The sequence below is a fragment of the Scedosporium apiospermum genome, assembly GCF_000732125.1.
Source record: "Scedosporium apiospermum strain IHEM 14462 chromosome Unknown SEQ_SAPIO_0097, whole genome shotgun sequence".
Taxonomy (NCBI): Eukaryota; Fungi; Ascomycota; class Sordariomycetes; order Microascales; family Microascaceae; genus Scedosporium; species Scedosporium apiospermum.
Window position 1 is genome coordinate 321,331 of NW_015971798.1, and position 16,919 is coordinate 338,249.

Genomic DNA, 16,919 nt, shown 5'->3' on the forward strand with positions numbered 1-16,919 from the left:
CTACTCGTGACTAGCAGGAGGTTTCTTCGTCAGGACTCCTTTGGGCTTCTCCCTATCAGCAACTATTGGAAGAGCCTGTTGCGATGAGGTCTGAGTCTGTACCTGAGCCACGCCCGGAACAGGACCCTGGGTGGGAGAGACAGCTTGCGTTGTCGACTGTCCTTGAGAGCCGAGATCACCGCTAGTTCTATTCTTGACGAGCTTGCGAGGCTGCCGTTTGGTAGTGCCGCCACCAGAGTCTGCCGCGGAAGCCCCGACATCTGACGACTGCTGACCGCTGAGCGAGTTGCGCCCTGCACTAGAGGTTCCACTCGGGGGAGCAGCATTTCTCGACGAGTCGTTGTTTGAGACGGTTCTCGGATTGCCATTGACACCATCCTCGTGGTTTCCGCTACTGCCTAACCTTTGTGGTGTTGACATATTGCGTTCGCCATCCCTTGTGGCCACTGCGTCCGCCGCCGCCACTGGTTTCGGCTCAGGGCTCGCATCCTCCGAATGCCCAACATAAGCCTCCAGTTTCTTCTTCAAAACGTCCGACCTCACCGGCTTCGCAAGATAATCATTCATCCCCGCCGCAAGACACTTCTCCCGGTCCCCGTGAATGGCCGACGCCGTCATGGCGATGATGAGGACCTTCCGGACCTCCTCGTTCGAGTCCTTCCGAATGACCTTCGTGGCCTCGTAACCGTCCAGGATCGGCATCTGCACGTCCATCAAGATCACATGGTATGGCCGACCCTCGGCGGCTCTCCGCCGCAAGCCTTCGACGGCTTTTTGCCCGTTCTCGTATGCGTCGACGTTCGGATACCCTAGTAGCTTGACGTACTGGATGGCGATCTTCTTGTTGATCGGGTTATCCTCGGCGATGCAGATCCGTAGCTCGTCCTTCGGCACCTGCGACAGGTCGATAAACGGGTTGGATCCCAAGCTGTGATCTGAATCCGAAGACGACTCTGCCGGCGACACTCCGGTTCCGGTCAGCGAACTCGGCGAGACGGGCTCCGAGCCGACGGCATCCCCGAGCATGGCGTCCGCCGACGCCTTCTCGAACGTGACCGTAAACCAGGCCCGGGTACCCACATTTTCTTGGCTCTCCAGCTGAATCTTGCCCTTCATCATCGTCTCGATAAGGTTCTTGCAGATGCTGAGGCCCAGCCCGCTACCTCCGTACTTGCGCGCCGTGCTGGCATCGGCCTGGCTAAACGGCTGGAATAAATTGGCCAGCTGTTGCGGTGGTATGCCAATGCCGGTATCTTCGACCCAGAAGGTGAGTGCCACCTTGTCCTGGGTATCGGACTCCACGCGCGCCCCGATCGTGACCGAGCCGTTCTCGGTGAACTTCAAACTGTTCCCTATGAGATTGCCGAGTACCTGATGCAGCCGGATCGGGTCTCCGTAGATAAGCATGGGAGGTAACTTGATGTCCTGGACGATACTGACGCGGCCCGCCTTCTCACGGTTGCTGTAGGACGCAGCGCGCACCACCTCACTAAGCATATCCCCGGGATTAAACGCGCTGACATAGAGTTTCATCTTGTCTGCTTCCATGCGAGAAAAGTCTAGAATGTCGTTAATCACGGTAAGTAGCAGATCGGCAGACACCCGAATGGAGTCTGCCATCTCCTGCTGCTCCTTGTTAAGGTTGCTCTCTCTCAAAAGTTCTGAGTTGCCGATAACGCCGTTGAGCGGCGTGCGCAGCTCGTGAGATACGTTCGCCAGGAAGATAGACTTGGCCCGCGCCGCCTCCTCCGCTAGTTTAACGTTGCGCTTGGCTTCGGCCTCGGCATGCTTGGCCTTGGTCTCAGCCTCGAGGGCTTTGGCCAATGCATCCTTCTGCAGCGTGAGTGCAGACACGTACTCGGCCGACACCTTTTCGATCGCCTTCATAGCCATTGCGTTGGAGTAGCTGATGCCGATCTGATTGACGAGGAGCTGAAGCACCGTCACGTTGCGGTCCGTGAACGATCCGGGCTCGCCCTCCAGGTAGAGGACTCCCAAAAGCGGCTTCTCGCCATGCGATATCGGAATGGCGATGACGGCCTTGCTCCTTGGATTCCGCTGGAGCCAGGCTTCGCTCACGTTGCCAAATCTCTCGTCGCTCAGGAGATCGGTAATAAAGACAGGCTCCCGGAATCGCGTACAGTAAAGGACCACGTTCTCTGCCACAAGTGACGTTCCCGAGAGTGGCAGACCAGGTATGTGAGCCGACGCGCCCCGTTCCGGATCTCCACTGGCGGCAAGGCACCAACCATTGTCGTCATCCGAAACCACAATGGACGCCAATGTTGCTGATCCGCCGCAGGTTTGTAATATCGCATCGCACATGGTCTGCAGGAGATCCTCAACTTGAAGCACTGATGACATCGCTTGCGAGGAGAGCAAGATGGCATGTAAATCAATCATATCAAGTGCCGGCAAGCCAGCGCCAGCCTCCTGCTGCATATGCATAGAGCCGGTCCACGCTCCGATACGGTCCCCCTTGGTATCGGAGAGTTGCGCATTTTGCTCCAGCTCATCGTCTTCTTCATTGTTGACATGGGTGTGATAGGGCACGTGGCCCACATCGGGCGCAAAGTCTGTTTGGATACCCGCGTCCGCGAGGCGTGGGTACACGCGGGCATCGTATAGGAGACCGGCGTGCTCCTCTAGAATATGGTCAGCTACACCTAACGCCCCGAACTGTCGGTATAGGCTAGTGGCGTCTCGCAGGACGGCCCGCGCGGATCTCCTCGCGTTGCGTCGGAGGAAACACGCGCCTAACAGATAGCTGCCAAGAGCTTCTTCGAACAAAAACCCGTTTTCAGCAGCATGGTCTAGTCCTTCTTCATACCGTTGAATGGCGAACGCAGCATTTCCTGAGAGTTCTTCGACTTGAGCACCCAAGAACTTCGACCAAGCGAGGTAGTTGACGTTGTTGACAGCCTCCCAGTCAGACACTTTCTTCGTCAAATCCCTCAGCTGTGTAATCGCGTCATTAACCTCCGCTTTCAGCTCGTCGGTATCGGCCAGCCTCGGATCTGGCAACTTTTGAAATATCCGCGCTGCGAGCGCGAGGCCATACGCAACCATCGTCAATCGAGTATTCCGCGAAGACCACAGCTTCGATATGTTTTCAAGGCATCGGCCACCCACTTCGACGGCCTTGTCGTAGTGTCCGAAAAGGAAGAGAATGAGAGTCTCAAACGTCTCGTACACGAGTAACGAGCGGTTTCCGTTGCGAGTATTGTCATGTAGCCACTGCTTGTAGACAGCCATGTCGTGGTGTTCGTCAGTAAGCACATGGTTAGGCTCCGAAGTCCTCGTCTTTCCCTGAAGAGCCCTGCTCGTCTGCCGAACAGATATGAGTACGGTGCCGCCGCGAGAATCCTGATGCCAGTTAGGGATCTCCTCGCATCCAAACTGGCAATACGCTTCGAGGTCGGCGCAGTTCTCGCTTGCGTAAAACCTCACAAGTGCGCAGATGCCGACACAAAGGATAGTCGATATGCGATCCCCGGCCACGGCGGCGTACTCCACCAACCCTTCCATCTGGGTAACGGTATCGCTTAGGGGGTAGTTAATATGCGCCAGGAAGTTGGCGAACATGAGGAAGCCCCGGGAGTTTGTGAACGGGTCGTGGTACTTGTCGAGAAGCTTCATGGCCATCGTGGAGAGGTCACACGAGAATTGGACCATATTGAATCGGGAGAGGGCGACGACTGCGAAATGCATAAAGGCCATGCCTGATTGCGGAAGGGCGCCGGACTTCAAGTGAAGGTCCATCATGGTTAGAGAGAGGTGGTAAAATTGTAGCGAGTCGATCCACCAAGCGGCACTGAGAGTCTCAACAAGAACCGCTCCGATAGAGGCAAGGTTCTGGTCAACTGGTTCTCTCGAACGCATCAATTCGTCCCGATCTATTGTTTGAACCTTTACGCAGAGGCCCTCGAACCACTCGTCGCATTTCTGGTACGTAGTATTTTCGTCGATCTCCACGCCGAGAGCTAGAAGACAGTCTTTGAGGGACATTAATGTAGAATCGGCGTCGCCGCTCTGCGCAAAAATTCTCGACCGTAAGACGTAAGCCGGGGCTTTGTCTAAAGCAGATCTAGCGCTCTTAAAAATAGTTGAGAGGAGGCTGTTCGCGGCCGCATGGTGGCCCATGAAGAGGGCACACTCTGCAGCCCGTAGATAGAGTTGGATAGTCTCTTCATAAGAGACATCTTCCGCATCGTCCACCCAAGGGTTAGGTTGTAGCAGCGCCACAGCGCTGCTGTAATACTTCGCCGCGGTGGGCCTAGCACCGTTTTCGGTGGCTACTTGGGCACATTCGAATAGGAGTTTACGGAACGGTTGTCGGATCTTAATACGGCGCCTGATAAGATCCACAGCCTCACAGATGTGCAATGCCGTGCTCTCCTGCATTCCTTCATCGCAACTGTAGTGCTTGAGGAGCGTCTGCGCAATCGCGAAATGCATCCTTCTCGCTTGGCATTCCCTCAAGGCAGCCGCAGCTTGGATGTACCGGTCATGGGCAAAGCGGAAGACGTCATCGGAGTCGCTAGGGACTAATATATATGCTTGTATAGCAGCTTGGAGGCCCGCGACCGCGTCTTGCTGCGAATAGGATTCTAAGGGTGGACAGGAGCCCTCGTCATCAAGGTCACGAGTAAATTCTCCATTCAGCAGTCGGAGAATAAGTTGGAAGGAGAATGCCTGCCCAAGTAGAGCCGCCCAGGCGAGTATAGAGCGGGAGGCTGGCGGCAACTCGCTCAGACGGTGAGTGATGAAGCCAGTATCGAGGACATCATAATCCTTCTCACCCCGGAATTGATCAAACAGCTTGTCGAGGTCGAAGTGCCACTGGGTGTCTCTGTAGTCGTACCAGATGCATTTCTTTCTATGGCACGCATTTAGCATCTCCCGCATATAGAACGGGTTGCCGGCCGTCTTGGACTGGATAACGAGAGACAGCGGCAGGACCTCCTTTTTGGGCCTGCTAAGTGTGTCTGAGACGTATTCCACAATATCCGCCTCGATTAACGGTTCAAGGACGATCTTGGTGATGACCGGTCCCCCTGAACGCGAGATTTCTGTTAGAATGTGTTAGTTAAATTAGTCGAGAGGGAAAAAAAGAGAAGAGGAAAGCCCAAGGAAAAGGCAACATACGTTCTGATTCGGGCGGGTGAAGGATGCGATTTACCCTCTCAGGTGAAATCTCGTCCGGTCGGTACGTCACAATAATAACCATTCTCATCCTCGCAGCGATGATCTGGGAGATCAGCTCGAGAGACTCATCATCGGCATAATGCAAATCGTCAAGGCAAAAGCAGATGAACTTGTGGGCAGTGAACATGCGCAAGACATCGAGGAACGTGTTAAGCAGGCGCGACGTCTTGGTGGCCGCACCGGCGCGTAGGAAGTCCTGAGAGCTCTGGCAGCTGACCGATGATATCCGGGATATCCTGGAAGACGCCCCCGGGGAAGAGGTTCGCCTCTTGAGGGGTGGTCGTGAGGATGTCGAGGCAGATCTCGCGGTTCCAGGTGCAGCAGGCACGCTGCCTCCACCGTCATTACCGTTGCCGCTCACATTCTCTTTCTCCTTCTCCTTCTCCTTATCCTGGCCAAGTAGGAACTCTGGTAGTCCGAGGAGGGGGTGAAGCATGGGCCAGGCCGGTCGCACATATTGCTTAAGTGCCAAATGGAATGGTGTTTCGGTGTTTCGTTCGCCCCAAATCTGCCTAAAGAGAGAAGAAAGAAGCTTGAGAAGCGGGCCGTACGGAGTCCTTCTCGCAGTGTCGAACTTTGCCGTCGCACAATACCCTTGCCGCCGCACGTCAGCCAGCACGGACTGCACCAAAAAAGATTTGCCTTGCCCGGCGACACCCTCGATGGTAACGACTTCGGTATGGCCGCGCTGACGAAACTTGGCCGATCCGAGTTTCCGCGAGAGGCTCGAAGAGGAGGAAGACTCGACGGCGCTATGACGGTCCGCCATGGCGCTCTCCATCAGGCTCTTCGTTTCGAAAGATACGGAATGATGACGATCCCAGGGCTTAGGAATTCTTGCCGCGGGACCGGACGCAGGCGATGGCAGGGTGTCACTATTGACGCTATTGATCGTCTGAGTTTCGGCTAGGTGAGACGGTTGGAAGGGGTTTTTTGGCTGCCTGGGATCGGAGCATACGGTGGCAGCATAAGAACTGCTGAGTCTATTGTTGCCATCGGCGGAGCTGGCGCCCTCACTTGAGACATCGGCGCCGTCGAGGAACTCGTTGGAGAAGCTAGAGGCGTCGGAGAAACGGTTGGCACCGGCGCCCGTCTTCTGGTTAACGGAATGGCTCAAGGCAACTCGCTGGATAGCCTTGAGAAGCATGGCCCGCTCGGGATCCCGTCCGATCATCTTGGTGGGTAATATGAAGAAGGAAGAGACGTCTTTGGTTCCAATGTCTAGTTCCTGAAGCGCGGGCCAGTCGCAGTCACCGAGGAGTTCCTGTATCGTAGTAAGGTCGTGCCGAAGACCGCTCGCCGAATGATATCGTTCCCCAACATTCTTTGCAGTGCACTTTTGGATGATTCTACCAATCACGTCCGGCACATCGAGCCTCATCGTGGAAACGGGCGGGATGCGGCGCCTCAGGACGCCCTGGACGATATCGAGGGGAGTTTCGCCTTCGAATACGGGCCGCTGGGTGAGGAGACTCCAAAATAGAACGCCGAGGGAGTAAATATCGGTCCTGCTGTCGGGTTCGGCGGGCATGCGACCGGTCTGTTCGGGACTGATGTACAATAGTTTATTCTTGGCACCGAGCTCCCGCGATAATGCCAACCAGCCCGTGCTGGTCAGGCCATGTTCGAAGGATCGAACGCCAGAGCCGAAGGAAACGAGTCTAACTTTGTTGGTTTCTATATTATAGTGGAAGGCATCGCCCCGGATCTCGCCATGAATCATGCCCAAGCCATGATGCAAAATCTCGAGGCACTGTGCGGCGCCGATGGCAAAGTTGAGGAAGTCTCTTAGGTTGATGGGAGGATCGAGGGGTAAGTCGGTTTTAATGTGCGCATGGTAGGTATCTTCGAATTTGCGAGAGGTGTAGAAAGCGGGACCCAGGTCAACGAGTCTGCGGAGCGCATTAGGGCCCGGATGCTGATAGATGGCAAGCACGATAGGACCGCGGTCGCCTTGGTGTGGAGTTAAGCGGAGGAGATCTAGTGGTTTGATAATGTGGTCGCCCTGGGGATCTGCGGATGACACTAAGCTCTTGGTTATGTGGAAGGCTCGCTCTTCGCGGACCACTTGGTAAGATACACGGGCAAGGACAGGTTCTTCAATATATGATATCTCGGGCACGTTCGGAGCCAGGGCAGGCGGAGTCGTATTCGAGGATTCGGAGCTTAAATCGATATGGAAGTTGGGAGATACGTAAATATCGGAGGGTGAAGGTCGCCCAGAGGGGAACCGACAGGTGGATCCCGGACTCGAAGCATGGTGAGGAGGGCTTGAACTGTACGGGGAGACGAAGCGAGTTCCGCAGATGAGCCTTCCAAGGACACAGGTGTCAGCGGGCTTGTCGAGAAAGAGACGAGGAAAATCCAGCTAAGAAGGACGTTGAAATAGGAATATCCCTCTAGGTGAGAGGTGGGGGAGAGCAGGGGGTAGGATAAGGGAAGACGAGAGAAAAAAAATGCGAAAAAAAGTACTAAAATATTAACATAATCTTGCGGGAGATACTACTCACCAGGCATCGAAGCTGGTATGGACAGGGGCCGTGGACTCATCCCAGGTGTAGCCAGCGATCTGGCGGAGGCGCTCAAAGAGCCGCACGGGAGGGTCCAACTGGTCGTCGGACACGATAGCTGTGGTGTCCATGGTCTAGGGCAGTCATATGTGGACACGCACGCGCGCGAGTTCGGCCGACAGGGTGGGAAGGGGAGGTGGTTTTGAGGCCCTATCTACCCATCATCGACGTAGGCAGCAAGCGGCGGTCGATACGGGCATATTTCATCAACGGTCGTTGTCGTGGTTGTCGGAAAATTTGAGGGGGCCCGCCGGGGTTTGTGTGGACGTTGAGTCGGAAGCAAGGATAAGGGACGAGGCGGAGAAGTGCAGCAACCAGCTCCCTGGATCCACACCTTCGCTATCCACGGACGGTCCAGCAATGTTAGCGTCTGCACTAATACTCGATCGGTATTAAAGGGATGGGGACGGGGATGTGGCTGAGACCGAGCACAATGCAGAGAGCATCAACAGAAAACTATAACAGCACACAAAGGAAGGCAGGGAGCATCTTAGATAGACATGCCTCTTATGAAGTATGTAGAAACACTTAAGTGTCAGCGAGTAAGCTCAAATAATGCCTGTTTTTGTCCTGCAGCAAACATTCGAACCGTAATAAGCCATAAACATGGCTAGGAAGGGGGTGCGCCACAACAACATTAGATGCTCGTTGCACTGGTGTGTGGCTGATACAGTGCTCGAGGCTGGGTTTGTTAATTCCATACTGTGGAAAACCTGGAGGGCTGGTCAGGGCCTGGCACCCCACGTTACATATGCAAAGTACATATTACTGTGTACCCTTGTACTTCGTACCGAGGTACTCGTTACGAATTCTAGCGTCAGTCACCTTTCGAAGCATTTTCCAGCCTATGGATTATGAATTAACACAATTACGCATAGTGGAGGCTACCCTGGCCACATGCAGCTGCAGTATTGAGGTCCTCAAGGCGAAACAACACCAGCCGTCTGGTATTAGCCCAACATCGATGAGACAGAGAGCTGTGGTGTACCTCGACGGTACAATATAGTGTAGTGCGAGCTCGCAGTGAGTGTACTCCGTACCCGTAGTGTAACCTTGATGATCGCCAGGCATCCCAGACTGGGAGGTAGTGTACGAAGTAGACTAACACAGTGCAAGGCCTTTCGCCCCCACTTTGATATTTAATACCTCAGGCACCACGCCCACTTCGTGAAACGGGACATTGAAAGATGTAAGGGTCGACAAGTCCATTCCACCACCAGGTCACATCAACTGATAGCAGCCATGCTTTTAGGTTATTAGCTCAACGCCTACAAAGTACGAAGTAGATGTCCAAGTCCTCCTACCATTTATTACGGAGTACATGACCGGGTCGTCTCAAGTATCGGTTCCGCACAAAAGCCCTGTGTCGCCTCTGGCGAGCATTCTTCCAGTTTTTCTTTTCTGTGAGCTGAAGGACTTGAACGAAGTACCTGGTCTCATCCGCAGCCTGGTCGGGTTCCAGTCCATAAACACTACCCGGCCTTGAAACAGAGAGCGCAGCGAGGCTAGCCAACAGCAGGAGAAGAAAGAGGGGGACCATGGCCAACTCCCCTGATCAGCGACGAAGGCCCACAGTCTCTGACCGGGACAGGAACCATATTTAGGTTTTCTTAATCCGATCCAGATCTGTCGTGCATCAAACTGGCATTTTGGCTCATCGGTTCAAGGGATAGACCGAAGCACCCTGATGTGACCTCCACTCTATCTCCAGCATGAGTGGACGAGGATAGATGATTACAACAGGCGGAGCCGCACCTGCCCCACCTCCTTCCCTTCGGGCACGGCTTGAGAAATTAGCCCGTGGTGAAATCTCCATCCTCTGTCAGTGAAACTACAGTGGTCTAGGCCTCATGAGGGAACTGCGAAGAGGGGATTTACGGTTAAGTATAAAGTCACAACTGTATAATACTTCACTAGTTCCTTCTCGCGCCTAGTGTAGGCACTTTCGTAGGTTTATTAAACTCAATGATGCGGTGTTAGTGCCGCTCAAGATATCCAATTGATGGATCTGATTGTCCGGCCAAGACAACTCGGAATCTCAAACGCCAACAACTGCCAATGGTAATAGCAGCCGTGGTGGGTCTTTCTTTCACAATTGAAGGTTGAATTTGAACAATAACTGATTTCGGTTCCACAGTAATTCGCTAAGCAGCGGAAACACCGGAGAGACCGGAGCAACCGGAGAGGAAGCGCCGTGTCTCTCCTTTCCTCACGTGCCGGCCTCGGCCGGCTGTGTCGTGGGAAAACATCCAGCGTTATCTATAGCCGACATGCGGCCAAACATATCTGCTCCGTAAATGTACAGTTACCGGCGGCAAGGAAGAAAAAGGGAGAAGAAAAAAAGGAGAAGGAATTAAAAGGAGAAGGAACAGAAAGAAGGAGGAGAGGAAATGGGAGGTCATCAAAACACCTCTCTATACTATGCCTTGTTGAAGTCAAGCCCGTTCGCCGACCTAATTGCTAGAGAGCTCTGCTTCAAGTCAGGGATGTTCGGTGCGAGACTGAACAGTCTACGTCGAGCAAGGCGTCACTGTCCACCAGAGAAGTGCAATCTTCCTAGGTGGTCTTGCATGGGAATTTGGTCCATTTCAACTGTTAGTTTATAGACCTCCACCATCATGGCGACGCATCGAGGCCTCTGCCCATATCAATGATATCATCCCATATTGAACAGCAGGGCTTCCCGGACTCGGGAGTGCTTCCACCTGCTTCTGCTACTCTTCCAGCACCAACGTGAACCGTGGGATGCCATGAGAATTGCGCCTAGAGTTTGTAAACAGCCGTTAGGAAAATGTTGCTCTCGTTCCGCGGGTGCCCTCAAACAATGACCTGTACCCTCGAGAACACGCAACTGGAGCGGCGAGAACTTCTCAGGAGTGAGTATTCAAGGTTCAATACGTAGCTGGCCATAGTAGAGCTTAATGTATCCTTGCAAATCGATCCGTATATACCATACGAGGCAGTATGGCCTTGTCCTCAACGTGCCGTGATGCCGGGCTCGTTTTGGTGGGAGCTTGTCTGATGGCTGGCCCCTAATACACGCTTCCTAACTTGTAGCATCAGTATCCGCGTACCGTATCTCATAACAGACAGACTCGTAGCCGTGTGAGAAGCATTCCGGAATTTGTTCAGAGCCGTCCTTACCGTAAGTATGCAGTCTAAAACGCCCAAACCTCTTCGCATATCTGTGCCACTGGGTTCCTAGTGCTGACCTCTCGGGATCCTGCCGGTCCTGTTACCCCTTAGATACCTTCCTTGCCCAATGAGGCTGAGGGAATGCAATTCCACAGGCTTCCTAAAGTGAAAGAACAATTGCCGTTTCCGCGTTCAGGGAAGTCCCCTTTGGGAACAAAGGCCTCTGACGCGGACTGGATACTGATTCATTCTGCTTTCGTTCTTGACCAGTGCAGAGGCCACCTTACATGAAAGAGAATGCCCGACGAAATATCTCAAATAGCTCCATGAAAGCTATCGAATATCATAAAACAGTATTGTCCACTTCCCCATACGTGTCTAGGTCCAAAACACTCCTACACGAATGTGCTAGCTCAAGCGCGACACATCGGACACATCGAACACATCGACTTGGGATCAACCTCCGACGGCACAACTTTCTGGCGTTTCCCACAAAGGTGGCAGCTTTTCCCAATCGCCCTATATATCCGTCATGGCGACGCCGACTAGCTTTTCACGGCATGGAGACGAGTTTCTGGAGGAGAGTTCTCAAGACACGAACTCAGACGAATCTTGGCAATATCCCCCTGAGTTTTACGACCGTTTGTCCAAAGTTTGGCTGACCCCCGGAGCCTTGAAAGAGCTCAACCGCCGTAACCGTATCCTTCGCCCCGCGGTTTTGCCCCGGAGGTCGAGCACACATTGCCTCCCAGACACCGTCTCTATCGATCGTGGCCTTGCCCATTTTGCAAGGTTCGGCGGACCAGACTTGTCTGATCTAAGAGGAGTAAGAATCTCACGCAGGAACCAGAGACTAGAGGTTTACTTTTTTTTTTTTTTTTTTTTTTTTTTTTTTTTTTTCTTTTTTCATTTTCTGATGAACCTCGTTTCAGTATGCCGATCCGACCATGGGAGATCAGATCCGCCTATCGACAGCGGCTCCCCGCAACCCCCAAAAGACACGCCCGTATGATAGAGAGTTCAGTCAACATCTAACGGATCACAACATCCACACTAGGTCTTCCTCGTCAGAGGCAGACCTCACGGAGCTCAGAGAAGCATTGGCGGTTCAGCTCCCGTCGGTCTACTACTCAGCGCAGGAGTTCATAAATATCCGGTCCCAGTGTCTGAGCGCCCAGAACGAGGAGGATGTGATGAAAATTCTATGGACCATTGCCGGCCCAGATGATATCGGCCATCCATCCGCCATGAAAACGCAGTTCAATAATCTCGCCGCGATTGCAGACGAGACTGCATTAGCCGAACCGGACTTATATTATGGCGCGCGTCCCGAAGAGGTCTCCCGACAGCTCCGCAATGAACTTGATAAGCTAATTGTGCCATCCAACTGGAAGAATAGGCCGGTGGTGCCGAACTTCTTTGTGGAAGTCAAAGGTCCGTCTGGCGCGGAGTCCGTAGCCGAACAGCAGGCCCGCATTGACGGCGCATTGGGATGTCGTGCTATGCACAGCATACGAACTTATGGCATGGTGGAATCCAACGAGTATGACGGCAAGCCTTACGCCTTCAGCTGCACGCTGACCAGCACCACCCTCGTACTTTATGCACACCACATCAGTGGACCAGCTGCTTGGGGAGACTTGCCTCATTACTTTATGACCGCAATAGATCAATGGGCACTATGGACCGACGTCGAATCTCTTTGCCGAGCAGTTACTGCCTTCCGAAATGTTAGGCTGTTGGCAAAAAAGTACCGCGACATATTCATCCGGGCCGCAAATGCTAGAGTCCCGGGGAAAGCCTCCATCCCGCGGCCTCCGGGAGGCTTAGAAATACCACACGCCTACGACACATCTCCGCTCCCCCAGACTCCATCGGTCGGTCGTAGGTCGCAACAGCAGAGTCAGGTGTCTGCGGATGCGGTCTCCGATGATCCGCAGAGGAGCCCTAAGCGAAAGCGAGTCAAGCGATCAAGCTCAATCAAAGGAAATTCGCCCAAGCGACCCGCCCTGTTGATTCATCTAAAACGATCGGGAAGCTTGGAGGATCCCTAGTTCGTGGTGGGTACCTCCCCGGTTTTGGAAACGGTGAAGTGGTCCGCGAGATTTGCGGATACACTAAATAGATGTCGTCGGATGCGGACGGGGGCGGTCGTGGTCTGCATGTGATGTGATTGTTGTAGAAATTTTATTTCGCCACAGCTTCTTCTTCAAAGATGTGTTCAAAGAAGATGTTCTTTCATCTATGTATATTGCTAGATTGTTAGACAAACCGGATGCTATTAGAAGCCTACTAGAAGCCTGCTCACACGAAGACACTTATACCTAGCCTCGTAGCAGTTGTACATGTATACCGAGAACTCCCAACTTCGGGCTGTCGCCAAGGTATGCACAGGTACCTTTGAGGACAGCACTGGCATCAGACATGGCGGTGAGAAAGATGTGCGGCGAGTGGACGACAACGTGGGCTTGCAAGATATGTCGGCACGACGTGGAAGTGTACAGTAGTTGTCAAAAGTTAAGGCTGAACCTAATCAGCTTGGCAGTGTGTGCCCCCTGGTTAGAAGTACTACCTGCCCTAGATTTCCATCAAACTCCGGCGAGCGTCTTATTGAGAAATGGAGCAGCACCTTTGAGCTTCAAACAGGCACCAGCGTAAGACCGTATAGCGATATTTATGGATAGTGGATTGACTCATGTTTAATTAAGTCGATTGCCGGCCCCAAGCCTCGGTGTTATATCATTGTCCTGATTTAAACGGCGCTCACCATTCCGGCGATTATTCACGACGTTAGGGTAGTTAAGCGTCAGTTCGATGCCACCGCTGACGATGTTATCAACCGCTTCCACCCCGAGCATGAAAGAGTGATCTTGGTTTCCGACCTAGACGAAGGTCAACGAGTCGGAACAGACAATGAGGAATGAAGATCCTCTAGCATCTTTTTGGACGAGTGAGAAATAAAACTCCGCTTACCTCATATTTCCAACTCCCAAATCTGCCTCGAGAGTAGATGTCCATAGACCGAAGCTTTGGAAGTAACTGGTCGAGGACGCCGTCTCTTTCGATGGTCGGCGTAGGGTATCCATGGCCGAATCTCCTATGGTACGTAGATACAATCTCATCCTCTGGCTGAATCACATCAGTGTTGAGAAGGCCCTGAATGGATTTCTCCAGGAGTGTATCGTGGTCAACAGGCTTCATCGAAGACTCTGAGACCTCGAGCATGATGGACCAGTAGGGCCCCGGCTTTGCGTCGGTAGAGCTTGGTTTGCTGCCGTTAGCTAGGAACATTGTTGGTAGCTCGATATCAGCAGACGGCTGATTGTATGGCGAGTAGTTGGAGAAGATTGTGGCGCGATAAAATGGACAATCGTCTTCAGGGAAGTACAACTATAGAAGGGCTGTCAGCATATCTCCCCTTTTATCTATCGGGAACATTCATTATTCTACCCAGCATTTGTCGCCAATTGCGTCTGGGCGCTCACCACGGAGCCCAACTCCAATAACATGGGTCGACGAGTAGAATAGCTGCTCTGTCAGTGCCACCAGCGCCCCGTCCTCCATTACCCCGGCGAGGTTATCGACTGCCATCGTTGATATCAATCTCTTGTACTGTATTGTCGTCCCATCTTTGAGAGTCACCAACTTTAATCCGGCATCCACCTTGACTACCGTACTTCCCTCCCCAAAGAGTTTCATCTCATCTGGAAGGGTTGCAGCAACGGCATTCCAGATGCCACCCGTGCCGCTCCGAGCGGGGAACCGGAATGTCGCGTTCGGTCCCCAGCCCCCTGCGACTTTGCCCAGAAGAACGTTCCTGACGACAGACTTGACATCCGGGGCAGCTACACGCTCGCCCAGCCAGTCACATTGCATCTAAGCCTAGATGTAAGCCTTGACGAAGAAAAGAAAGACCAACCACATTCCCGGATTGCAGTATGATACATACCATAGTTGTGGGCACCGCCCACACCTTCCAATTGTACGGGCGCATAAAAATATCAGCGATCCCCTTCCCCGTCATACGCAAGATCCACTCGTCAAAGTTGGCGGGTTTCGTAGTAGCTGTCCGGCATTCCATTGCGGCATCGATAAGAGCATCTATACAGTGGACTTGATCTTCCTTGGGAAGCATGGAGATGTTATTTTGGAACGGGTAAGGTACCCAGAGTCCCTTGTACCTCACATAAGATATGCGTTGATGGTGGTACCAGTCTTCCTTATTCGGAAGAGCCTCGTCTAGGCAGTCGTCAAAGTACTTGTAATGAGAGAAGATGACATGTCCGCCGACATCATACAACTACCGCCTCTTAGTTAGAATGGCGATTGAAGTTCTCACGAGTAGCGGTTAGTTGATGGAGACAGAGCACATACGAATCCCTCGGGGGTAACGTCGGTGGAGGCAAGACCGCCGGGTTTTTCGTTTGAGTCCACGATTAGCCACGAGGGCCCGTTCTGGAGCACGTCTTAGTCTCACTATCCGGTATCAATGGAGCCAGGGAAGAAGGCGGTTACGATCTGATGAAGACGTTTGGCAGCACCAAGTCCCGTGGGACCAGCACCAATAACCAATACATCGACATTGCTGGGCGGAGAGGTTAACCGAGCGACCAATTCTAGCGAAGACTTAGGGAACGGCAGTGTGGACATAAAACCTAAAGAGATAAGAAAGCTAGCTACCTACATCTGAGGTGTCATGGACGGCGACAACATCCGTCTGCGAGGCAGTATGCGGAATGAAGGGCCGAATCGACGAGAACAAGCGCAACCGGGCTCCGGAAATATATCTACCTTGAAGAAAAGAAAAAGAGGGAAGAAAAGAGGGCAATGAGAGAATGAGTGTGGATTGAAAAGAGTAAACCGTAAAATACATATAAAAAATAAATGAAAAAGAAAGAAAGGGACAGAAAGAATGTGTGTGTGAGAGAACACTACATCTCGCGATCTGGGTAAATTTAATGAATCAATGATGCCAAGTTAGATGGTATTAATCCATCAATTATAGTCAACTTCACACAAGCGTTTGGAGGATCTGCCCAGTCAAAGTACGAGACGGGGAAGACGACAGAATGTGAGGTTTAGAACTCGAAACTACATCTAAGAGATTGTTTAGCCTTGGCGCGGGCTGCCGAGGCCCCCCGATAGCCAAAGAAATTCGCCAGCAAGCCCTAGGAGCGTCGCTGTCAGTGCAAGGCGATCGTTGGTGCTTCATCTGGACCAGTGCCTGGCAGTAGTGTAAACGTAGTTCGTGCTTTGTGGGTGGATGGTTCCTGGATCCGACACCGCCGACGCTCTGTGCTGTTCATTAATCGCTCCAGATCTTTTCAGGGGGTGGCCACAACCTAAAACTCAATTTCAACTGGCCACAGTTGGTTCCAGCCCAATGTCGTAACGATGCAGGCACTTCAAGTGCCACCAATCGACAGGCCTCATTTAGCACGGGATACGGGATATGGGATGAGCCTATGAAATGAAGGTCAACAATCAAGGGCTAAGAAGCCTCAGTGCTGAATTAAGTCTTGTACTTGCTGCTCATAGGAAGTAGGCTAGAAGCTGAGAAGCTAAAAGAAGAAAAAGAAAAAAAAAAAAAAAGGAAAGGAAAGGTCTTACACGCGCCGCCTGTGGTCCCAACTGCTCTACGGTGGTAGACCTGCAGCTTTATGGCTTTTTTGCCTGGGGTCTAGACTGACTTGCAGTTGTCGCCAAGCTGGGGTGCGGATGTCCTGCAGGTTTATCCGTACCAAGCAGTTCGTACCCTGTAGTGTAGTTCACTTAGTAGGCCTGCAGTGTCCACAAGGTGATGTGATCCCATCGTCGGATGCAACGTCTTTGTCCATCCAAGACCACGCTATACTATTTTCCGCTGGATTTCTCAGGCACAGCCTGGCTTGACCAGGAACCCTAGCCCCTGATAAAAACGTTAGGCTCCCCTCCACTGACGCCTAAGAATACCTATGTATGAAGTGCTCTCTTTCATTTCTAGAGATGATGTTTCTGGACAGATGT

General features: G+C 52.6%; 2 protein-coding genes and 1 pseudogene across 2 annotated transcripts; 1 reads left to right on the forward strand and 2 right to left on the reverse strand.

Annotated features, from left to right (window-relative positions):
- On the reverse strand, positions 1-7,849 carry SAPIO_CDS5146 (Hsp90-like protein; the record flags this gene model as incomplete). Its single annotated transcript, XM_016787534.1, has 3 exons — positions 1-5,072; positions 5,149-7,520; positions 7,719-7,849. 3 exons carry the CDS (start codon positions 7,847-7,849, stop codon positions 1-3), a joined length of 7,575 nt encoding a protein of 2,524 aa, XP_016642865.1.
- Positions 7,850-11,860: 4,011 nt separating this feature from the next.
- SAPIO_CDS5147 lies at positions 11,861-12,967 on the forward strand (annotated as a pseudogene; the record flags this gene model as incomplete).
- Positions 12,968-13,612: 645 nt separating this feature from the next.
- SAPIO_CDS5148 (uncharacterized protein) lies at positions 13,613-15,611 on the reverse strand (the record flags this gene model as incomplete). The annotated part of the gene is made up of 7 exons (XM_016787535.1): positions 13,613-13,795; positions 13,887-14,303; positions 14,421-14,789; positions 14,863-15,213; positions 15,288-15,368; positions 15,429-15,498; positions 15,598-15,611. 7 exons carry the CDS (start codon positions 15,609-15,611, stop codon positions 13,613-13,615), a joined length of 1,485 nt encoding a protein of 494 aa, XP_016642866.1.
- Positions 15,612-16,919: the final 1,308 nt, after the last annotated feature.